At 35.5% G+C, this 26599-nt stretch overlaps 1 protein-coding gene across 1 annotated transcript in view; it reads left to right on the top strand.

Moving 5' to 3' along the window:
- LOC135206936 (potassium voltage-gated channel subfamily H member 2-like) overlaps nt 1-26599 on the top strand; it is a 1544997-nt gene that overhangs the window by 989395 nt on the left and 529003 nt on the right. Inside the window, exon 13 of the mRNA XM_064238441.1 lies at nt 25643-25672. Within this exon, the coding sequence (XP_064094511.1) occupies nt 25643-25672 (30 nt within the window). The remainder of the gene's footprint in view (nt 1-25642; nt 25673-26599) is intronic.

Genomic DNA, 26599 nt, shown 5'->3' with positions numbered 1-26599 from the left:
CTTATTATGGGATTCAAACCACATTATATCGAGAAATGAATTTCTAATTACCAGAAATGAATTCCTCAGATTCCGCGTTGACAGAGCGGGGAAGCGAACTCTGGCTACCAAATCGGTAGGCGATCACGTAATCCATTCGTCCAACGAGGAACTATATAAGCGAGAAATGCCTTCAAGAGTTCACTTCAGGTACGGCGCCAAATAAAATAACCACGTTTTTCCCCGCCATTAAAAGATCACAAAAATTTTCATATATAAATGCTGCCTTTTCATAGTAAAGTCAAGTCCCAAAATATACCAACATCAGATCACAAATGGGTTCTCTAACTGGAATGCTTAATTTTATAATGAAAAGTTTTAATATTTATTTGTTTGTAATCAGACATTATTCTGCCCCTGCTGTCATTTTAATCATGCAATTTTCCGATCCATAAACCATGTGCTTCTCCAAGCGGATCACTTTATACAGTTTGCAGCATTTTCTGCTTTGTTGAGTACGTAGGTGTGTGTGTATTTTGTATGGCCCTACGTCTGTATCTATGACTGTTCCAACAAATTTAAGCTTGACGGAAGTCACTAATCTGCATAATATTTTTGTAAGGAAGTTCACTTTCTTATGTAGGTATAGTGTTTTGATATGAGTGTTTTTAGAATCAGGTTTTTTAAAGAACCACCAGAATCGTTTATAAACCAAATGCTAACATTACCAACGATGATTATACAAACGATCAAAGTATTTGAACCGTTAAAAATATCTTTCCTTAGTTGACAATACGTCTTGCAATATTCCTAATATCCTGTATATATTTCTAGGATGTATTTGCATTTTAATTATTAATAATAATTTACTGTTAAAACTTGTAATTGCAAATATTTGGCACCCTCGAAAGGAGCTATTCTCTCTCTTCTCTCTCTCTCTCTCTCTCTCTCTCTCGTTTGTTCAAAGTAGTTGCATGCATGAAGTCTACGTATCGCTTGGGAACAAATAGACTTGATATCAGACCATGAAATTTGAAATAGATATATCAGTCATCCTTTTTCACAGAGTAATCAGTGACGTTCGCTTTGGGTAAATGCGATTTTTAGAGAAAATAGGTGATTTAATTTGCAGTTCAGGCGTGATGATAGAAAATATGGGATTTAATGATACTGCATGCCCCATATCCATTTATATATTAAAAGGCACATTTTTGAGATAACACAAAACGATATCATTATTGACCATTTTTAAACGCACCTGTATTATTTACTATTCGGTGAAATTGCCTTTATATCATTCAGTCTGTGGAAGAAAATTCGCTTTATGGATTGATAGGGTTGTGGTAAAATCGAAAGGTTTTAACATCAGAGAGTATAATGATTGCCAAGGGAAGAAGAGGTTAATGATGAGGGGAGGCATTAGCAATATATAGAGAAAACTGAGAAATTTAGGGGATGAGGAATAATTTGTTTTACTTTCATCAACCTTTTCAAGGGAACCAGAATTAGTAGTATTGAAGTTGTTGCGAATCATTGTTATCGTAACATATGCAATGAAACTTCACAAAGGCACAAAAAGGCTATTCAGTTTTTAGTGTTTGTAATTAAATTTGCAATGCTGATACAAAATCCTTGTGTTTTTGAGATGTGTAAGTTAACGATTAAACAATCATTACCAATTTATAAAAGGAAACTCACATATATAATATGTGAGTATACAAATGCATATAGTTATACAGACTGTATACAAATGCATATAGTTATACATACTCAAGACAAATAGAGTTATAGTTCAAGGGGTAGGCATCCGGAAAGTAGTTTCACTTTCTCCCTCTGGGAATGGGACTGGTTCACGCGCTTTGTTCCCAGTGGAACTTAATTAGCTTCCGTCTGTTCTAAATTTCCTCTCTTCGTGTGCTGCTCTTTTGTTGGTTGCTAATCAAGCTTCCCCCTTTCAGAAGTTTCCTCGGCAGATAACGATCATAACTTTTCTCTACCGTTTGAATTGGAGCTGTTGGGATTTTGTGATAGGCATTAGTTCCAGCTCTCTTTTTTTTATATATATATTCAACAAGCAGTGGCGCTTTCTGTTGAGAGCCTTTCTCTACAAACGCTCCGAAACTCATTAAGACTTTTTTTTTTCGTTCCTGTGTTTGGTTAAATTGTCTGAAAATACCAACAAATTGTGCAAAATATTTAGGTTTGATAAATGCCTGTGTATTTAAGCTTCCCCAACTCATAAAAGGCAGTGTCCCTGGAATATTTCCTCATCTTGCTAATAAACTTTGAACCATTTAACTAGTTTTCCATCGTACGTTGTTGCTAAACGAAGAGATAGATGTCCCGTGAGGTTAGTCACCTAAGCACATTCTTGCTTGACATTGTTTGTTCAATCAGATCAGGCACTTTGTAATAAAAATTGGTCCTGTGACTCCCCTTTAACTGACAATAGCATCAGCTGAGAAATGTCGTGTGGCCAAAATTTCCTTCAAGATCTATGAAAATTCTTTGACGAAAAACCCTGATACCGGCGGCGGCGCACCAAAGCATTCAATTCTTGGACCGGTTGGGATTAACGTTAATTTTTACGCAAAATTTTTAATTCCATTTTAATCTAACTTTATATTAATTTGCCGTTGACATACCTAATAGACTATTACTTTTCTTTTTGCGTTGTTATCTACATATTCGTAGCATAAGTTTGTTAATGTGAATATTTTATTTATGTATGTATGTATGTAGGTATGTGTGTGTGTTTGTTGCTTGTGCATAAAAATTTGGCTGTGTCATATGACGAAGAAGAATAGCGCTCACGCTCAAACGCGGCTACAAATACCCAAAAACAAGCATGTAAATGTGTGTGTATGTATATGCTTATACACACACACACATACACACACACACACACACGCATATATATATATATATATATATATATATATATATATATATATATATATGTATATGTATATATATGAAGAGAAAGAAATAGATCGTTGTTACAATCGCTTGGTCTTTTCTACTGAACATTCATTCTGAATGCAGCAAAAATTATGACATTGCCGAGAGGTGAAATAAATATGTCCTAATGTTCTCCGTAAAGTAAAAAAAAAAATAAATAAATAAAACATAATAAACAAGAAACACCATTTTGAGCAGAAATTTAAACAAAATGGAAGAAGGGGAGTTTCATTATGTTCTGCCAAGACCAAATTTTGAAGAATACAAGTCTTGATTTTGCATTTGCCTACGGGGATATATCTACTGACGAGCTGAAGTTACATTTGGAATTATTATTCACGAGATTTGGTAGAGACAGTATGGAAGTTGATATCATATTTTTGGACTTGTATGCCACCTCAGATGGGAGGCCCAGGGAATGCGCCATGCTCAGTTCAATATACAGTATATGCATTGTTAGTGCTCTCTCTCTCTCTCTCTCTCTCTCTCTCTCTCTCTCTCTCTCTCTCTCTCTGAAATTTGATAGTGTGCATTCATTCATTTACCTTGCGAGTTGTTTCTCTCTCTCTCTCCTCTCTCTCTCTCTCTCTCTCTCTCTCTCTCTCTCTCTCTGAAATTTGATAGTGTGTGCATTCATTCATTTACCTTGCGAGTTGTTTGTCATTTACTCTTCTTCTTTCATCTTCTTGTGAATGTAGGTACGGGTTATTCTTTGTGTGTGGGTGTAAATTTGATAGGAAATTCAGGCGGATATTGACATCCTCCCCGTATTGGTTTTTAATCTTTCATTCTTACTAAGATCGTTTATATTCAGATGTAGTGATATCTTGTTGCAAGTTAAATTCACGCGTAATTACTCGTACAGGTTGTGCGTTTTCAAAACCGAGGTCTATCTTCATTGTCAGTCGTGGTTTGAATGTTTTGTAAATCTTTCATATAATGACAATCGTTTGGTAACTATTCAGAATGAGAGCTTAGACCTTCGGACCTGAGGTCTAATACTTTTAGATTTATCCATACCTGTTACATTCAAGTTTAAAAATTATTCAAACACATAGACATGAATACATTTCAGTGATACATACTTAGAAATCGCTGCCAGTGAAGGTATAATGTAATGGGATGTGCTTTGCATGATTTTACTTAATGTATCTTAGACCTCTGAGCTATGATGTCGACAATACCACAATCAAGTAATGTATTGGGCAAAGTGGTTTAAGCTATGGTTCAGAGTTGTGATTAAAGTTTTAAGAATGTTCCATTCAAAAAGCTATTTACCATTGTGTCACGTGGAGGAATCAGGTATTCTGCTTTTGATAAACAGTACAAAATTGTGTATATTATATTGCGTCAGATAAATTAACCTTTTTATTCAGTTTAAATTTCTTTTTAGTTTTAATAAACGCGTGGTACGCTTGAGTAATATGATGGCGTTATATGTGCTGTGTCTGTCTGCTTGGCTCTCTTGCTCTAAACACCACTAATATTTTACCGCTCAGAGTCCTCCTCTGATACCTATCTGGAAGTCTCTTTTTTTTTCCCCTTTAATTTCATCTGCAGAATCTCACATCACATGCAAACTTTCTTCTTCTTGGAAACGGCTCTTCTCCTCCCATTGCTGCGCGCCGCCAAACTCCCCTGAACTTGGATTGCTCTTTTCTGATGGCGAGATTTGAATGTTGAAGTCCATTCGAGGCCTTGTCCGGAGCAATGCTGTCGTCCTGGCTGTGTTTTCTTGTGCTCAGGTGGAATAGTGTAGTTTACCCTTTTCGTTGATGTTGAGAGAGAGAGAGAGAGAGAGAGAGAGAGAGAGAGAGAGAGAGAGAGAGAGAGAGAGAGGAGAATGGCGTAGGACGACTATCGTATCTCTCCTCGCCCAAGAAATTCTTCGATTTATTTGCAGTCTTATTTAACAGAATGGATGTCAGTGACTTTATGTGTATTTATTTTTGCAAGATTTTGAGTTTTGCGTGTTTTGAAATAAACAGAGTTTTCTTTACAAATACATATTTTTTTCTTCTAATTGGAGTTTCTGAAAACAATTTTAGAGCAGTTTTATGATAGAGGCCGTGTTATTCTGTCTCACCGTTGCATTTGTTTCTTCAAATGAATAGATAAAAATGTCTGAATTTTGCTGGTACTCATTTTAGCATACAGAGGACTAAGACGATCACAGAAAATTCCTTGGCCTTCACTAACTGTCTTAATGATCACAAGAAAGAGAAAATTTCGAGGTAAGTCTTATCCGGGGAGGTTGTAGAAATGCCATAAATGGCAGAGGCGTAATCGAACTTGGATTTCCTCTGAATCTTATAGGATCATTGTACAGACGTGACTGGAATTGCGCTTCCATATTCTGGCTTTTGGGGTAGGACTGTTGTGTCTCTTTTTTGCCTCCCACTGTAGACAAATATTGTTTCTGTAAGACACTTATGGAATTTGTCAGTGGAATCTGATGGGATGGGGGGAACCCAGAAATCTCTTATCATAGGTGATATATTGCTCTATTTTCTTTCCGGATAAGATATCGGTCTGTTTTTTATTTATTTGTTTATTTTGGGGGGTGGGGGTTCTTTGTTAAGGTTTTTGAATGTAATGTTATCTCCTCTCGAATTTCAGTGTATAAGGAAATTATCACTTCACTTACAAGTAAACGTTTTAATTACAAAATCATTCTTTACAATTTTTTTTAATGTAGAGCAACAATCAAATGACCACTACATAATTAAGCATTAATATCTTTCATTGTAAAGAGAGAATTCATTAGACCCTCCTCGATGAGTTTCATTTAATCTTTACGCAGACATTCCCAGGAATGCTCATCTGTGAAGTATTCGAGGAAGAGTTGTAGGTCTCTAGTACCCCATCTTGCTTGGAGACAGCGCATGATCTGTTTTAAAGAATTCAAAATATCAATTTCCTTCATTTGATGGTGATCTCACTGTTGGGGAAATTATCTTGATAGACTATTCATGTTGTCATTTAGGCCGTTTACGTATTCCATATGTAAGAAGATAAACCATCCATTACTTTCTGCTTAGTCTACATATGCTGTATATATGCATATGTGAACCTACAGTACGTGCAGGACTAAAAATCTATATGCTTCGTACCATGACCTAACATGACATGACCGCAGGAAATGAAAAATCCTCAACTGTTACTAACAGCGACCTTGAAACAGCAGTGCGAAATTAAAGTAATAATAATTCGTAAAATACCAATCTCTGTATTGAATATTGTTATCCTTATTGTTGTTTTTATTATTATTATTATATTATTATTATTATTATTATTATTATTATTATTATTATTATTATTATTATTATTATTATTTGATATTCGTATCCTTGGTGTCTGTCAGACGGTCAGCAGTAACAAAATTACGTATGTTTTGGATTTTTTTAGAATTTTGATTTTATAACTAATATTAGCGTAAAGTTGTATATTCTCTCTCTCTCTTTCTCTCTCTCTCTCTCTCTCTCTCTCTCTCTCTCTCTCTCTCTCTCTCTCTCTCATTTTCATGATGAATTTTTTTTTTTCACTTGGCACGTGTCTCTTACTATCCCATCATTTATCCCACAATATTTTAATCATACATCTTCCTTTTTTCCTCGTTCCTTCGTCTCTTCTTTCTTTCGTAACATCCCAAAGGTGCAACTGAAACTCACGTTACTCTTCCATTCGTCTGATTTCTTCCTCTTCGTTCTCCTTGTTCTCGTTTACTTTTCATTTCTCATCTCTTTAATCTCCTCCCTCTTGCTCTTCAAATATTGATTTTTGCCTTAGGCCGGAGCAAGAAAACACCGCCTAAATAAATCCGGAGTGGAGATACCACCGATCCCGTGTCCGATATAATGCTTCCAAGCACGTTTTGATGCGTCGCTGTTGACGAGTTTTTTTGCTTGTTTCTTAAAGCAGAGGGGATGACATTTATATTTATATCACCCATAGTACATCCGTGTATATGTGTATATATATATATATATATATATATATATTATATATATTATATATATATAGATACATACATACATGTATAGTATACTGTATGCAAGTATATAAATATGTATATATAAAACATATGTTTATATATATATATATATATATATATATATATATATATATATATATAGATATATAATATCAGAGATTACATTACTTATATCCAGGATCACCTAATTTGGATGAGTTCTAGCTATTAATCTCTTTTGTCAGGTATTGTGAAGTGAATTACGACGCTTTGCTACTTTTGCCAGAAACCAGCGTTATTCTCCACCTTATGGAAAAACCTATGGCATGGCTAACCAGCATTAAAAGGAAATATGTTGTCGGAAAGGGTAGATTTTTTACTGTAATGAATAATTGCTTTTATAGATATTTTATAGCTCCTTTGTTTGTGCTAATTCCTCATTGGACGAGTGGGTTACATGGTAGCCCGAGTTCGCTTCCCCGCTCGGCCAACGAGGAATCAGAGGAATTTGTTTCTGGTGATTTAGAAATTCATTTCTCGATATAATTAGGTTCGGATTCCACAGTCAGCTGTAGGTCCCGTCGCTAAGTAACCAATTGGTTCCTAGCCACGTAGAAAATATCTAATCCTTCGGCCAGCCCTAGGAGGAGAGCTTGTTAATCAGCTCAGTGGTCTGGTTAAACTAAGATATACTTTACTTTCGCATAGCTAATATTGTTGATATCAACGTCCGCAACTGTTATTTTAAGAAAGATGTAATTATTTCTGACAAATTCTATACATAACTGAACCATGGCAGAGAAAATAGACAAAGAAGGAGACGCGAGGGAAATTTTTATCCAAATGGGAGATAGAATTCTTTTTGCTGTGGATGTCGTATTGGCACTTTAAAGAAGAGCGTTGGTTATTTGAAATCAAATTGTTTTTTTATGTTATTCCGTTTTCTTACAAAATACAATTAAATTAATAAGGGAAATCGCGCTTTCAGAAACTTGTTGCAAAAGTGGTCTTTGGTATTTTAGTCTTGCAACCGTTTCAGTTTGTTTCAATTAATACTTTTGATCCTTTTCTATTTTCCGGCTTCATTTTTATTTTTTTTATTTTATTTTATTTTATTTTATTTTATTTTTAGATTTTGCAAAGGTTTTTCAAAATTGTCCCAGTTTCCAGCGTCACCATTACCAATAATTTTGGCTGCGATAAAAACAAATAGAAAATGCGCCCAAGTTTCTTCGGAGCAATCGAGTTTTCTGGACAGCGTATAATACTGTATGAAACTCCTAAGCCACGCCCCGGCGATGCTGTTTTTAGTCAATGGAAATGTGTTACTTACATCAGTTATGCCTATTTTGGGTATCAGCTTTCCATTGTTTCCGAATGAGCGTTTTGCAATAAATAATTCAAAAGGATTCGTACTTTGTGTGTATGTTTGTGTCTGGTGTGCGTGTTTGTGTGTGTGGGTGTGTGTTGGCTTTTCGTGCCTCATAATGACCCGTTTTTGAAGACTGCTGCTTTCCAGTTGGTTAACGGACTTGACAAAGATGACAACTCCACTTTAGAATAGCTGTAATTTAACGCATTCGAATGGGATGGAATATAGAGCTTACGCCTAACACCAAGCGCTAGGACGTATGAGGTCATTCAGCGCTAAAAGGAATACTAAGAGTAAAAGGTGACAAAGGTGTAGCAGGAGGAAATCCTTAAAACAGTTGCACTATGTTGTTAGAAGAATGTGGACAGCAAGTTGGAAGAAAGATAATATGAATGGAGGTACAGTACAAGGAATAAAAGGGACTGCACCTACAGTCTGAAGGGACGCTGCAAAGAACCTTTAGTAATACCTGCAGTGCACCCCGTGAGGCACTACAAGTTTCTCTTAACGTGGTTTTTTGAGCTTTAAAAATTCTTATGTTTCTTTTTTAATCTTATTGGCGTCGATGGCAGATGATGTTGGGATGGCAGTTTATGTTCAGACACTCTTTCCATATAGCTTCGATCAACTCTTTAAATCTCCCTAAACTCTCAGGACGATATCCACTGTGTCCATAAAGCGCAATGCAATTTTCTCATTTTCCAATGTAATCTCCCCCTCTCATCCTTATCCATTTTTCTTTTAAATGTAATTCCTCCTCTCATCTCATTCCATCTTTAATGTCTATATAAGATCTTGCGCGTTACCGTCCTTTGAGTTTGGAATCGATTTGTTGGTGGACATTTTCTCCATCTCTTCTCCTTTGTGGCTAGGAAATGAGACATTCTCTCTCTCTCTCTCTCTCTCTCTCTCTCTCTCTCTCTCTCTCTCTCTCTCTCTCACTGCCATCCCGTGGAATTCCTTTTCTTTCGGGGCATTAGAGAGAAGTCAGTAAAGGTCACCGAGCTATAAATACAGTGGAATCCATAATCGTTTGATGGAATCTCTCTCTCTCTCTCTCTCTCTCTCTCTCTCTCTCTCTCTCTCTCTCTAACTTTAATGCACGAGCATAGGCTGTAATGATGTAAAAGCTTCAGTGTTGTATTACCGCAGTTGAATATGTTACTAGGTCATCACAACCTATATTTTACGTCCAACTGGGATTTCATAACCATCTTTTCGTGGCGCTTACATAACCACATTCCAGAGAAAAATGGGACATTTGAAGAGCCATTGAAGATAACAATGCCAAGGAACAAAAAGACAAGATAAAGATCTTCCTCCGTCCTTCTAATCTCCTAGGACGTCCCGAATTCCTTTAGAGTCGCTGAGAAACTCGAAGATATCGGAACCAATTAGCGGTCTTCATCAATTCTGTCTCTTGAAATTGATGATAGAAACTGCCAGGTCTCCTTCCACCTTTGTTCCCGAGAATAATCGGGAAAGGTTCCCACCGTCAGGGTGATCAGGAGAAAAGTTCATCATGTCCGTCGGAAACCTTGATTGCTCTTTTGGGTTTCGTAATGTTTGGTAACGCACGATTTCATGATATCCACTCACTTCTTCATGCCGTGTCAAATGAGTCTCTTTAGTCGTCCTCGAATTTGTAGTTCCATCAATTCCGTGAAATTCATTTCAGGCCAGCTCTGAGCTTTTGACCCAGTTATGTTTGTACTCGAATCTACTTTTCATTATGTCGTTGGCCTTTGGTGTAATTATATTCAGTCGCAATATACTTTTTTTCAGTTTTACGTTTATAATGCCTTTGGTCTGTTTTTATTAATAACACTCTTAGTGCTCTTTAATTATTTCGTAAAAACATTTGTTCTCGGTACACATTCTTGCGTGATGTCTTGTAAGATAAGTAGAGAAGATGATCTTGAACAAAGATAAAGGTCCCTGTATTGACTGTTTTGACACTCAGAAATTCTTGATGAAGAAAAACTTTCAACGGGTCGTTTCTTTTGGAAACTGTATTTGAATAACTACTTTGTTTTTTACTCATCGTGAGATATAAATTCCTGTATACTATCATCTTTTTCATGTTAAAATCTCTTCTGATTAAAATTGTTTAATATTGATGTCTCGCAATTAAATAGCTGAATAAGGCAGTGACCATTGTTCCTTTGCGCTGAATCTCATATCCACACGCACAAATATATTATATATATCTATATATATATAATATATATATATTTACTATAATATATTAGATAATATATATGTGGGTTGTGTCTGTGTGTGTGTGTGGGGATATATATTTATTTTTATATATCTATATAATAGTATAATATATATATATTATATATAGTAATAATGTGTTGGTGGTGTTGTTTGTGTTTGTGTATATATATATATATATATTATATAGATATAATATATATATATATTATATAATCTAATGTGTAGTGTGGGTGTGTTTGTGGTGTCTGTGTTATATATAATGTAATGTATATGTGTATTTTCTATAACAGGTTACTATATATGTATGTGTACACACACACACACACACACACACACATATATATATATATATATATATATATATATATATATATATATATATATATATATTATATTTGTGCGTGTGGATATGAGATTCAACGAAGGACAATGGTCACTGCCTTATCCAGCTATTTAATTGCGAGACATCAATAATAAACTAATAAACAATTTTAATCAGAAGAGATTTTATATATATACATATATATATATATATATATATATATATATGTGTGTGTGTGTGTGTGTATGTGTGTATGTGTGTATGTGTGTGTGTGTCGTTGTGTTTGTGTGTGTGCCGGGTAACGTACGTTATGCGGTTATTTTACGATGACTTTATTTTTGTTTCCCAGCCATTTACTTCACATAGTCTGTACGTTTTGTTTACATTTTACCCATCCATCTCTTTATAATCCCCCTCGCAGCGATTTTTTTTTATCGGTCCGTCTGATCCCACTTGAAGTTGGGAGGGGGGGGGGGGGGGGGGGGGGGGGGGGGGGGGGGGGGGGGGGGGGGGGGCGGGGGGGCGTGTGGCCTTTGGAGTAAATCCATTCATTCATTCTTTCTCTTGCGTTCGCCTTTAACCCAACGACAGACCATCGTCATCTTTAATGAAGGGTGAGAGAGAGAATCAGCCGATTGCCCTGAGACATTTTTTAACATGGCAGATTCATCATGATGTTTTTCTGGCGCTTTGTAAACACCTACTTTTATTTCTCTTCTAGAAAGATCAGCCCGTTAATTAATGGAGAGTTGTTTGGTGACTAAGCTGGAATGTTGCGGTGTTCGAGTGTTCGGTGGTTGTTTATTTTGTAGTGAAAGGTCTCTGGCTGAGCCCCATCAAAGTTTTTCGAGCGTTGAGGATAATGTTTAATGCCGTTTTGTAAAGTTTTGCTAGCGGTATCGCTTTCAACTTAAACAAATGGAAATAATCTCAGTTTTTTTGGAAACAATGACAAATGACGTATAAGTTCTTAGATTCGTGCAACGGATCAGTAATTTTAGAAGAGAAAATGGGAGTCAACAAAGCAAATAAAAAAAAAGTCTAAACTTTTACTTTTTTTATTTATAGGTAGCAATATATTTGACAGAACTTAATAGTAAACAAGTATAGAGCATAAAATAACGAACTGAAGTTTCGATAGATTCTGTTAAAGAAAGAGCAACGGAAGGCAAATCACGCATAAAAAAAGATAAAAAAAAATAAATAATACGAATGCTGATATCCACCAGGGAAATGAGATTGCTACATCGGAGCAGTGACCGATGCTTTTTTCTAGATTGAAATTTATAGCCGGCTGCATTTGCACCAAAGATAATAGGTATTCGTGGCGTTATATATGTACGTACTTACATTGGTGTAAATATGGTTGAGTGTTTATGAGAGAGAGAGAGAGAGAGAGAGAGAGAGAGAGAGAGAGAGAGAGAGAGAGAGAGAGAGAGAGAGAGAGAGAGATTACTGTTTCAACAGTTGCAATTTTTCAGATGTATTAAAATAAAGAAACTTAACGTTACGTGAAAGTAGATTTAATCATTGTTGGGTTTTTTTAAGTCTTTCTACAGACAAATTATCTAAAGATCAGACGGGAGAGTAAGAATATGCTACACAGGAGATTGATACAAAATAGTATAAAAAGAAAAATAAGCTAAAAAAGAAACAGTTTTATCCACACCGATGGATGCAGAAGTTTCTTCCAATGAACGAAGGTGGTGGAATAAAAAAAGAAAAAGATAATAGAATAAAAAGATAATAGTAAAAAAATGAAACTGACCTAAAAGTAAGTCTCTAGTGCGTTCTGTCCGACTTCCATGACATGCCGTGGAAATTTCTCGGTGTGAGAACAGCCAACTCACCAACACCCCGAGAGAGATGAATATTTGAAATTGCATGTCAAGAGTTCGATAGTTCTGCCCTCTTTTTTTTTTTTTTTTTTTTTTTTTTTTTTTTTTTTTTTTTTTTTTTTTTTGACTGAGAAGAGAGGAGGGGGGGGTGATATTTGAAATTGCATGTCAAGAAAGTTCGATAGTTATGCCCATCTTTTTTTTTTTTTTATTTTTTTTTTTTTTATTTTTTTTTTTTTTGAAGAAGAGCGGAGTGGGGGGGTGATCGGTATCGGAGAACGCGGCTCACCTGTATCGAGAAGAGCATGATCGTAGAAAGGTTATTCCAGAAACTTCCCATCACAGGAATGGACTGAAACGTAGAACGTTTTAAATGCCAGTGGTCAGGATAATGCGCAGATCGTCATGGAGTCCTGTAGTATAGTACACGAAGGGGCACGCAATTATGGTCTTTGGATTAAGTTGTAGTTGCCCAGTCAAGGGGGTTTTCTCCAATGACAGCCCGCAGGGTACAAGATAAGTGTTTTTTTTTTTTTTCGTAGGAAAGAAATCAAAAAGGGCAAAAGTAAATTTTCACAAAGGATCAAAGTCAGGCCAGAGAGATGATGGTTCTTTTCTGATTCCTTTCTCTTCTGCCGATGGCAAATGTGTCTCTAGTCATCAACCGTTGCTTTAACACTGTGATTTGTTCAGTGCTCGGGACAGTGATAATATCCTGTCTCAAGCAAATGCAAGAAGGCAAGTATAAGTTAATTGTTAACTGTTAAATTAGCACTTCACATAATGTGCAGCCTTAAAGGCGATGGTGTAACTTGGGTCTGTAGCAGAGAATTGATAACTTTGGCCTTCTGTAAATTTATGATCTGGTGTGGGTCGATGACATTTACGAGGGAGGTATTTTTGTATGGAAATGTCAGTTCGGTTTGAGTGACCGAAACCTGAGCAGTTGACCTTGGATTATGAAGACGGATGATGTGAGATATCTCCGGTGGAAATCAGCTGTGCGAATGGCCATTCATAGAGAATAGATACCGGATAGGACAAGATTTGCGAAACTTGTTCGATGTCTTTATCCCTAAAACACCTGATGAGTTTTACAGACTTACAAATATTTTCATATATACGTGTACGTGTGTGTATATATATATATATATATATATATATATATATATATATATATATATATATATGATGTATGCATTTATGCAAGCATGCACACACGCGTATTTAGATGAATCAGAAAATAAAAAACTTCAAGTTATGTTTGGAGAATGACCTTACCTCGGGTGCTTCAGTGAGTTGTCCAGTCGGATAAATCAGTTTAAGATTTGACTCTGTCTAGACATTGTGAATAAGAGTCTTCTTGATTTCTTCGTTGACATTTCGCGTGGAAGGGAATATTACACAAGCTTAATTTAATTTGAGGTTTTACAAGTCCCTTTACTCTTATTGAAATCACTGCTGTCAATTGGATAGATAAAAGTATAAGCCATAAGTTTCAGTCCCCTTCCTTAACACGTTTCGGTCTTGCGTAACAGTGATTTTATTTAATTTTTGTTTGCATAATGGCTTCTTAGGAGTCGTATCAAGAAAAGAATTAATAGATTTATTGTAAATTTGTATTATGAGATTTATTTAAGATTTCCATTATGAGTAAATTAGAATATTTGTTAATACAATACAAATTATTTAACCATGCTACTTTTTGCAACAGAAATACATTGGTTATCGAAGTTCTAATAAGATCGTCAATCTTCTGACATTCTTAATCTGTTATTAAATGATTATGCAAGAACTGAATGCATTAGAAAACCTCACCCGAAACAGACAACGTTGGCCGATTGCCAAAACATACCCGAGACCCTACTGAATTTGTACGGAATTAGGAGACGGCTCTAGAGCGAGACATAATGGTCTTGTCGGGGAGGATTTTATTCCACGGAGAATCTCACCTTGGACGGAAACTTGAGGTTGACGGGGATTAGCATAGTCCTCTCACTTGCGATGAATATTCAGATGTTAAATCAAGTCTTCAGCCACTTACTTGCCTCGAACAATTCCGCATATGGAATGAATGGTGAGCAGCCATGATGGGTATATATATATATATATATATATATATATATATATATATATATATATATATATGTATGTATGTATGTATGTATACACATGTGTGTGTAGATTAATTTATTGATTTATTTGATTAACTCAGTAGGATAACAACACAGGTGAGCATCGCCGTTATTACCTAGAATGAAACATGCAACAATCGTCATAAAAAGTCACAAATATCAAGATGAAATTTTCTCTCCCGTCTTCATGCTCTTATGTTTGCCATTTCTTCTTCTTTTTTTTCTTTCTTTCTTTAAGTCTTTCGAATTCCCCACCAGCGAATGGGAGAAGAGAGGGGCGTGAGATGACATGACGAGCAGGCGATAATTCATTTCTTCTCTATTTTTACACTTTTTCCTTGGCTCTTCTGGGAAGGTAGAGTTCGATATTGCACTATCATGCAACGTTTTTCCCAGAATTATTCCATCGTCATGTTCCTCACAGTTGCCTTCTTTTTTTCTTTTTTTTTTCAAGGTGATGCCCTTTACTAGATTTTCCCGTTTGACTGCAGGTTCTCTCGTTGTTATTTTTATTACTGTCGTTTTAGTTTTCTTTGGGATAAAAAAAAACTGAGATGACTGCTTGCCTGTCCGTCCGTACGTTTTTGTTTGCCCTCAGACGGTAAGCGCTACTGAGGCTAGAGGGCTGCAAACTGGTATGTTGATCATCCACACTCCAATCATCAAACATACCGAATTGCAGTAATTTATCCTCAGTAGTTTTTATTATATTTAAGGTTAAAGTTAGCCATGATCGTGCTTCTGGCACCGATTTGAGCGCAAATAACACTCGCCACCAGCGGGCCGTGGCTGAGAGTTTCATACAGTATTATACGCTTTGCAGAAAACTCGATTGCGGTGCATTTTTTTCTATTGGTTGTTATTTTTGGTCATTGCTTCTGCTCCGGTTGTGACCTTTATTTCTGAATGACTTACCCTGACTATTATTCTTTTTGGAAATCTGAAAATAAAAGGATACGGTCAGATATTTGCTTATATTTGTTTACAAATTTGTTTACATGTCGATATACCCGGATGCGAAGTATATAAGACTGCAATAAACGTAACTGAGAGTAATCGTATTGAGACCATAACAAGTTATTACACTAACTTTATCTCTGAGGGACACTCTCTTATTGCCAGAAATACTGTCAAATTGTCAAGCCTTTGACGTTAATACAGCTATATATGAATATACAAGAATCAAATAAAAGCACAAGCGCCTCAGTGGTGATCGGTATGATCTTGGTCTGCCACCTCGGTGGCCGTGAGTTCGATTCTCGGGCATTCCACTGAGGTGTGAGAGACGTGTATTTCTGGTGATAGAAGTTCACTCTCGACTGGTTCGGAAGTCACGTAAAGCCGTTGGTCCACTGGTACCATGCAACGTAAAAATACCATATAAACAAACAAATAACAGCACACACATACGTGCTCAAATAGCAAGTTTTGATGCTTCTACACACAAACCTACATAATTTCTCACAGCGTGTTGGACTGAATTACTCTCTCTCTCACACACACACACTATATATATATATATATATATATATATATATATATATATATATATATATATATATATATATATATATATATATCTATATATATAACCTATATAATTATATAGATATATTTATACATACACACTCACCCAAAGCCTATGTAAACTTTGTGTATTATAAATCCATACAGCAAGTATTCCTTTAATAGTGTTCAGGCTTAACAGAAACGCCTGTAGGGATGTTTCCAGTAATTCTTTGTTGAACCTTAAATTCATACTGTGATCGTGGCGCAATTCCTAGTTGCAGTTTTGTGATCAGTCTTGGAAGGCGCGTCTTATGAATCTACAGTTATTGGACCTTGCATTTACAGATCAGGAACTTCCTCGAGGCAGACTTCGATGCATAGCCACGTGTGAGGGGAAACGAACCACCCAACTTAATTAGTGGACGCTTAAAAGCTAATTAACGGCTTCCCATAGCATTCCTGTGACTGCTCCCTTGGTACTAACCATCGTGCGACACTGACACACTAACCAATCTAAAGCCGTCGTATTTTCAGCAACAACGAAATTATTACTATAGCTTTCGTGCTGCTCTGGCGATTTACATAGCATTGCTACTTTTGCAACAAAATTTCATCGTTAAACCATTGAAGAACTCTGATGATTTACGCAGCACTAGACAACTTAACTGTTATCATTATTAATACGGCATGTTTCCTGTTGTTTGTTCGTTAGTTTGCTTGTATGGTGTTTTTACGTTGCATGGAACCAATGGTGGTTATTCAGCAACGGAAACAACGGCTTTACGTGACTTCCATTTTTTCTTATGTATCAAAATAAAAAGAAATATTTATTTATCAAATGTGTGAAAGGAGTAACAAATCTCTCCGTATGACAAAATTATGGACTGTTATTGATTCAAAATTTACACCTTTCTGTGTTAAATGTCATGGGGAAAATTTATATAGTAAAAAGACAGTTTGTCATTATCTCTTCACTGAAATTATTTAGATTATCCTTTTTGGGAACATTAATAGCTACGCCAAATTTAAAAGCAAAAGACATTTTACCATCTCAGAAAAGGCCGTAGATATATTATATATATTTTGTGTATGTATTTACCAGAGGCTGACTTCAGAGAGAGAAAAAGAAAACAAGGCGTGATCCTACCTCCAGCTTACTTGGGACGTGTGCAAGTTGTAAACTTTATATTCCTAACTTAACGTGAAGTGGTCTTCATAATTAATACTCATACTCAGTACTAATCATACTTCATACTAACAACAAGGATCAAATAAAAAGGACACAAATCAAACACGATCATATATTCTCTGTTATCAGTGGAAACAAAATAATTGAACAGAAACAGCCTCTCAATTCAGTACACCAAATACATTAAAACGTGCTAAAATCTATGGTGAAATATATCCTAATTTCACCAACGAAAATTAAAATAAGTGTGCTATATTTTATTAGAAATAATTTTTCTCTACTGTTTAACATGCACATTATTTTTTTTTACATTTTCCTTTAAATAAATAAATCACAAATATCCTATCCTAAAATTCCTGTAACTTTAACTTAATGCAAAACACCTTCTTCAGACCTTTTTAAGCTCTTCCATAGACCTTTCCTATCCCCCCAACAAGAATAACAACACCAACAACAAGGTAGTTTGTGGGCTTACTCCCCGAGTAAATGACAAGCCTGCTCAAAGTCGCATATATGCTTTATCAGTTGAATCGTGGTTAAACCTTTTGTTTTGGAATTTTTAAAAAGTCTACACTACCTAAGCTGCTTCATACATTGACATAGGAGGTCCTTCACAACTGTATCGAATTCTTGAGGACTTGACATTCCAGTACCTAATCCACTCCATGTCTGTAGCGCTTCCGAGGCCTTACTGAAGTCCTTCCTTTCAACATTTTCTTTTTTTACTATTTCAGTAACCTGTCGTCGTCCATTCTCTCCACTACTGAACTTTGCAACAACTCTGATCCATCCTTTCACCTGTGTTAAAGTTTTTACCCCTTTTGCACGTGTCTCCGTTCATCTTCCACTTTCAGTAACGTTACGCTGCATGTGGTCGACGAATCATTTATCCCAATACCATCAACGTTTTCCTCTCATTCACATTCAACATCCACTCTCCGATTCGGTAAACGAGTGCTTACCCGATAGTCTCTTCGTGCTTTATCTCTTTTCTTCTTTACGTCTCTTAATAACCTCTTGCACCTACTGTGTTACCTTTCTTGCCTAACCTGTTCGGTAACTCGCCTCTTCTCCCTACAAGTGTCAAGTGTTTCCATTCTTGTACGTGAAAATTCATTGTTCCATCTTTCTGATTGTCGTTTACTCTGAAGGTCCTCTTCTTCCAGACACTACCAGCCCGTTTCACAAATATCTGCCAGAAAGACCATCCATATAGACATTAATGAACCATAAACACAACCCATCGTCGTTTCAGACCCATTATTACTCCAAACCACTTACTTTCTTGTTAATATATTCTAACGCATTTCTCGTATAATAAAACTTTGAATCGCTCTCAGCAACTTACCATCTTTTAAGAAACATTCCTCAACAGTACTCACATGTCTCTCCGCCGAATGTATCGTGAACCTATTATATTTTTTCAGGTCTATGTGTGTCATGTAGAGCAATATTTACTGGTAATTTCAGACGACTATTTCCAAAACTGACACCAGATCCAAATACCCCTTTCACATGTCAACCCCTATATACACCGCATATTGTATTATATTCAGTAAGAATTCCCTAAGAAAACAGATTTCTCAAAACATACAATATATATATATATATATATATATATATATATATATATATATATATATGTGTGTGTGTGTGTGTGTGTGTGTGTGTGTGTGTGTGTGTATATATATATATATGTATATATATATATATATATATATATATATATATATATATATATATATATATGTATGTATACACACACACACAGACATATATATATATATATATATATATATATATATATGTGTGTGTGTGTGTGTGTGTGTGTGTGTGTGTGTGTGTGTGTGTACATATATAAAATAAAATGGGAAGAGCGGAGTCCAAATCTATCGTACCTCCAGTCGCCGCCCCCAAGTATTGATTTTGAGCTTGACGTAGTACCACTAACATGTTTCAGAGATTTCATGATGTACAAATCGGATATTAAGTTGAGTAACGGATGGGGGAAGCAGAGGGGTTGATTTAAAAGGTTTACTTTGTTCACTTTTCAAGAGTAAATTATAAAAATTGCTGAGTTCTTTGTTTATGTTAATCCGTTCGAAGGTAATCTGTCAGCCCAGTTACGGCTCACGAATTGTGCATGAATTGCTTGTAATGACAAAGAGTTATTTTACTTAATTAAATAGCTCATGTAAATAAATTGCTCATTTTAGACGAATTGTTAGGTGTTTGCATACTTCATGAAACGCTTAATATTCCAAATGTAAAATTAAGTGTATATTTACAAAAATAATTCCTTTTACATAGTAAATAAGAAACAGGTGCAATTCCAAGGTGCAGTGAAAGAATTGCGGAGAATTTTCCTAGAGAGTGTTTGGAGAAAAATGCGGGAAAATGAATTCTCCAAGAAATCACATCATCTCAAGAACTTAAAAAGGATCAGGACTTTGTAAGAAGAGCGCTTGAGCTCTGTAAGAGGATGTGCTTATCATAGTTGACTTCAAGAAAATGAGAAGGCCTTTGACCAGAAAGAACCGTATTTTACAAATAAACTCAGTTTCGTCACTCGTCTTCAGTAGAAACTGTGTAGCTTTTTCTGAGAGTAAGCCTTAGGACAACAATCAGCGCAGCATCGAGTGGTTGCTGCCTTCTCTTTCAGGTGATGAAAAGACAGCAGAAATAATATTCTGCATTAAGAACACATCGAAGCACAAACGGCCTTAAATAACCATGACTCTTTTTTAGGAAATCGTTCAGCGTAGTTATCAGACTGTGATAATTTCCCGGGGAACTGTAAGGATGTAAAGGACATTTCTCTGTTCAGTCCAAAGTCATCCTCAGACAATAATCATCGTTTACCAAACACTTCTGGTCTGTCACCGGACTGGAGGCCTCGTCAGGGCTCCGCCTGCCAGAAGAGGTCTCGTGACCTCCGCCCGTTGTAACCGCAGACCCCTGACCCGCTCCCTCGGTAGGTCATATCCTGTGACGGGATGTTACGGGTTCTGAGAAAGCTGACGGGTCTGCGGTCCCGGGTGTCTACTGTCGGGGATGACGAGCCACCTATGCCCAAGTCACCCACCACAGAAAAGGTCGAGACGGTAGGTGCCCTGTTTCTGCCCTTGTCATGTGATCTTAGTCTTGTCTTCAAATTCCTCTGCACAATTTATTTTTAATGTTAAAATAGCTAGATTGATGTCCAATAAAGTTGGTTTAATTTTTAGACAAGTTTAAATTATAACTTTGTATTGTAGTATCATCTAAACTATCTGTAAATCACGTGTTGTTACTGTTGATGAACTTGTGTAAAGGGGGAAAAACAGAAGATAATCTGTTAATATTTATTCCAAAATGAATAATGTAAAGATTTTCATAACAGAACTCAAATACCAGAGAATAGGTTTCAATTTAAAGATGAACGATTTATAAATAAGTAGTCTAGTGCTCGTTAAAATGGTCACTTTTTAAATGCGTTATTTACACGTCTAATTTACAATCATAGAAATTTATTCAAAATCACTTTTCTAATTCAGTCTGTAAAATGGTTTTGTTTTAACAACGTGTAACAAAATTGTCATAGAAAAATCATAAGTTCAATGTAGATGACACATTTATTTGGATGAGGTGCTGAATATGCTACTTGTAATTATGCTACGATTTGCTGTTCATGTAGTTGCTGGGCTTTACCCGTGAACGTCATGAGCAAACTGATGAAGTATTGCATTGTTTTGAAAGTCAATGCGCCTTTTTGGATATTTCAGTTTTGCGGTAAATGCAAAATACTGTTTGAGCACGAGATAGCGAAGGTTCCAAATTGAACATTTTTGACATTTATTTTCAGTTAAAATAATTTTTCATATTACTTACATGCAACGTCACTTACCAGAGACTTTTCATCTTTTTATTGAGAATATATAATTATATTGTCACCTCCAGTGATGAGAACGTATGAAGTTAATAATTTACTATTTTAGTTTCTTTATTTACGTTATATAACGTAAGAAACATTCTAGGTTTCGAAAACTCATCCGTATTTCCCTATGGTAACGTCGACAAGAATCACAAATAACAAGACTGTTTTATCATCAATTTTCAAATTATTTTATTGACAAATCCTGCAGTATGTTGGGAGTCTTCCACTGTATTTCAAATTACATTGACCAAGTTCTGAACAAACGTGGTGTTTTAGGATATTATTTATACAAGTTTCAATTTATATATATATATATATATATATATATATATATATATATATATATATATATATATATATATATATAGATAGATAGAGATAGATAGATAGATAGATAGATAGATAGATGGGTAGATAGATTAACAATTAAATGAGTTTTTTATTTTTAGTTTTTGGAATAATCTACTGGTGTTTTTATGTGCACCCGTTGACTGGTATGTGTCTAGTTATCAGTTAGATAATTTTGTTAGACAGACACTGTCTCTCGATCTTTCACCAGTGACAGCGAAATCGTCATCGCTGTCTGTCGGATTTGAAAAGGTTTTGTAAAGGAATAATTCATGGTTTGGTGCATTTTTTATTTCTTCGTTTATTTTCAGCGGTAAAACCTTTAAGGCGAGGATCAATTTTCATTGACTTTCGGACACTGGAAGACCATGTTTAAATGAATCCCTCATATTAACACAATAATATTCAAACGTGTTCATTGCATTTATGGTTCATACAGTGAATAAATAAATCTGCTAGTGGTGTTGATGAAATTCCTTGAATAATTCATGTATTTACGGAGTGTAAAGTTGCATGATACAATATCCAGTATTATAAATTCGATGCGAGATCGTTATTTTCTGTCGATTAACCTAATTACTGTTATTTGTAAAGTTAACTTGCAAAGAATATATATATATATATATATATATATATATATATATATATATATATATATATATATATATATATATATATATATATATATATATATTATATATATATATATATATATATATATATATATATATGCAGAATGCGTTTGGTATAGAAATATAAACAAAATTAGGGAACATGTAGAGCAGTAATCGTTAAATTTTACGCAATGTTTTTAGTTATAGTTCTTCGCCGAACAGAAGATATATTGTAATTAAGACGAGAGTTACTGACACTTTCATGTCTTTTCGTCGCCGCATATGAGATGTTTAGAAATAGACGGCAATTACTTCTTTGTAGCTTTAGCTGTGTGAATTTTCTTGATCTTTTTATTGGCCTATGTTCGATCTCACGCTGCTGTAGGTCTTCCTCTATAATCCCACCCAATGAAGAACAAGAAATCACACTGGTGCACTCCCCACGTCTTTCTGCCCATCAATTCGCAATGAATACAGGCCTTGAAGATTATGTACTTGGAAATGTCACTACTGAGATTAGTCATGTTTTGAATGTCATTCGCCGAGTCAAGAGGGCAAATTTAAGATTTAGGGATTCTATTTTTGTCCCTTACATCACTGTTTCTGATATTTCTGATATTTCGTAAAGTCTGGTTAAATACTTAGAGCCTGGTTTCACTTCTTTTCAAATTTAGCACCCAGAGCTTTCACTGAAGCATAATGAACTCTTTCTTAGTAGTTGGCAAATGTGTTTGTGGGAACTCCTTTAAACATTATGGGTTCCAGTCAGTCCTGAAAGCTTCCATCCACTTGTCGGTTGTAAAATAATGGGTCTCCTCTTGTTTAATCGCTATCAAATTGGAATCTGAGCCATTCAGACGTATAAGAGAACGCTGCTCATTTGGAACCAAACCTCAGTGTAGCTTTTCCTTTTTAGAATTCATAGCTTTCCTGAAATTTCACTTATATATGTCTCATAGCTGTGAGACAATAGAGACCCTTTGCCATCTGCAACCGGTGTTTCTTTTATCATTAACAAATTCTGGGGACATTCTTGCCGCTAATACTGTTACTCTGTTACACACCAAGTGTTTATGGCAAGAAATTTTTATCAGCCGTTGTTGTTTCTGGGTCACTTTTTAAGCTCCTCGTGCATGAGTTTCAGATGACTTGGCTGATTTTTTCTCCTTTGGTCATCATTGCGAGTAGTTTTGTATTCCATTTTTCCAGACATTAGTAAGGGGACTTTAATAAAAGATTTAGAATGGAGCTGTAATTATCTTCATTCGTATCACTGTAAAATGTTTTTTTTAATTTATTCTTTCATACAACTGGATTCCTACTCATGTTCGTAACAGATATTACTCTGCTGTAAGCGAAAGACGTCTTGTGTCGAAATCAAGTTGTGCTTCTTAGGGACAATGATGGATGATTCCTGTAAGATTTTACATAAAGCGTTGTCTCGTCTCTTAGCTGGTTTTTTTTTTTTTTTTTTTTTTTTTTTTTTTTTTTAAGGACTGATACTCTTGTCATTAAAATGACAGCCATGCTGGAGGCAACAAAATATGGAAATTGACGTTCCCTGTCTCTGCAGGAGCTAGGAATTGAACGTAACCTTTTTTCCCCTGCAAGGATCCTGTTAGTTCGACACCCATAAATTCCATTTTGTTCCAGCAGCGTTGACGGCTTAGGATCTCGTGGATCGGAGCAAGGTGCCTCGGGTCGGAGATGCAAACTCTTTCCGACTACAAAACGGAAGATTTCATAAGCGGGATATCTTCCAGCCATTCACATTCACTTTTTAGATGAAAATCTAAGAGAGTGATTTTTAGTATTCCCCATTATAAACATCGCTAATTTTATGTATTCATCATTAAGCCCATGCGTTTTTCATTGGTAATTTGATGGATTTGATATTAATTTCTTGTTTAATAACTAGTTTTTTTTTTACACTACCAAGACATTAGCTAAATATCGACTTGAGTTTCCTTGTCTAATATATAAAAAACTGTCCCTGAGTTCAGAGGAATATCAGACAATTGCAGTTGTGAATTTCGTTAGAAATCCAGTACCTGCAAAACAGTCTAGGAAGGTAAGTTTCCTGCCGTTTGGATCACCATAAAGATCCCTGATATATGATTTTTATTTTTATTAATTTCTCAATCATATTCTTTCAACCAAACTGCCCAAAAAGTTATAAGATTACTTTTTTATGTGAAACTTCTGAAGAGGAAGCTAGGTTTCCCAAAGCATTTGTAATGACTCTTTAGCCTTATATTCGTGATTTTAATGTTCTACGTAGCCAGCATTGCACAGAAGATGCTTTGTAATCAGTGAAAAAAGTTTGGCAGTGCTGGTAGCCAATTTCAGTGAAGTGAGTCTTCATACGGTATGGAAAGAATATATTTCTTGTAATACAGACGGTTCATTCTAACAAGTAATTGGACATGTGAAAGTCTAGCTTGCAAGGGACGCTTTGCATTGCCATCAGCAGTATTGCAGAAGGAACCCTCTTTAGACATAATATTGACTTTTCTTGCATGTTTGCGAACGTTGACTTTTCTTGCATGATTCCGAACAATATTGGGCCTAGAAACGAATTTTGTGAGTTACACGGAAGACAGAACTTCTGTTTCATTTCAATATGGTAATTGTCCTCGTATTATTTGCCTGACGGTAAGACTACTGTATGGATGTGCATTTCTCCTTTATAACCTGAAATTCATGTCAACTCTGTATTATGAAAATGTGCCTTCCTCGTTTATTCTCTGAAGTGTGCCATGTTTTGCTTTAAAAAACTGTGCGTTTTTAACAGAATCATGACGTCATTGTTTTGCTTCGTTGTCTTTCTTTGTGAGTGTTTAAACAGGTCAAGTATCGGTATTTATATCATTACAAATCTTTTCCACATATTTCTATTTTGCTGCTCTATGGTTAAGGTGTGATTTAGCTTTTGGTGCCGGTTATGTGGCGTATGCAGTAAGGTTTTATACATATTTTAAAGTATACATGTTTATTGTTTTTCATTGTGTATATATGATATGTCCTTCTTACATGTATGCTTTTTATATAATCACGCTTTAGTTCCTAAAATGCGTACCGATTGTGTGTTCATTTTCTATTGTGTTAATCCCCTAACCATTTGTAAAAAGTAAATATATCTGTTTATAAAAAATATATATATGTAAGGAAGCAGAAAAACACAGAAGATTTCCCCCCCAAAGCTTGAAAACAGCGAAATGATAACATTGAATTGACAATAACACGATATTTTCTTATTTTAGGAAAAGAGACGAACGTCAGGGAATGAATCGGTAAGGTTTTTGATTTCCCCTCTGGTGATAGAAGAAATTACTTATTCTTTTATCATTATTTCATTTTTGCTTTCAAGTGCGTTTTAGTGATCGCCGAGTGCATTTACGAATTTGCATCTCGCCGAGTGCATCGCTTCCCTTTTTTTTTTTTGACTGAGACACATCCAGAGCCCTGGCCTCAAGGTGCTTTTGTCGTCTTCTTTATCACGTCTCTCTTATCTCTCCGTCTCTCCCTTCGATCTTTCTCTCCGTCTCTTACAACGCTGACTCACCATCTCGCACACGTCTCGGTTACATTTTCTGAGGCAGCGTCCGGTTATGGTGTCTCTTCCAATCACATCGACTCTGGAACTATCCTAGGTGTTTTGATTGGTTGAATGACCCGAGCGGGACGCCATCCTCTTACTATTCAGTTGCATCAGTTTGTTTTAGAATTTTTTATTTTGGTTTTTTTACCTTTGATCTTGCACAAAATGACTCACCACCAAGGCCTCAGATTGATTGGCTTTTGACTCACTGCGCATTATGACATCCAACCATTTTCTCTCCATGTGTATGCTATGGATACAGCCACGAAAACAACTTTTTGTGCAAGCGTAGCATAGCGTCTTTTTTCCTGTACAAAAATCTCTGGATTGATTTGAATTTTGTGATCCCATGACAATTTCCTGTCTCTAACGTACATTGTTGCATTTCTACACTCCAATGTATGGTTTGAAATTTTAGATAGAAATTTTTTATATCATGACTTTGTTTTACCATATTTCATTTTCTTTTTATCTACTTTTACTGAAGTTTTGTTTTACTTCCAATATTCATCTTTTTAGTCTGTTTAATTAAAGCAATCTCACACCTGACCAGGGGCTCTGGTGAGAGCGAATTAAATTTGAGTCATCAATTTATTGAATTTTTAAATCCAATGGATTT

The sequence above is a fragment of the Macrobrachium nipponense genome, chromosome 31 (genome assembly GCF_015104395.2).
Source record: "Macrobrachium nipponense isolate FS-2020 chromosome 31, ASM1510439v2, whole genome shotgun sequence".
Taxonomy (NCBI): domain Eukaryota; kingdom Metazoa; phylum Arthropoda; class Malacostraca; order Decapoda; family Palaemonidae; genus Macrobrachium; species Macrobrachium nipponense.
The sequence above is the reverse complement of the archived record's forward strand: the minus strand, read 5'-3'. Positions and strand labels throughout refer to the sequence as shown.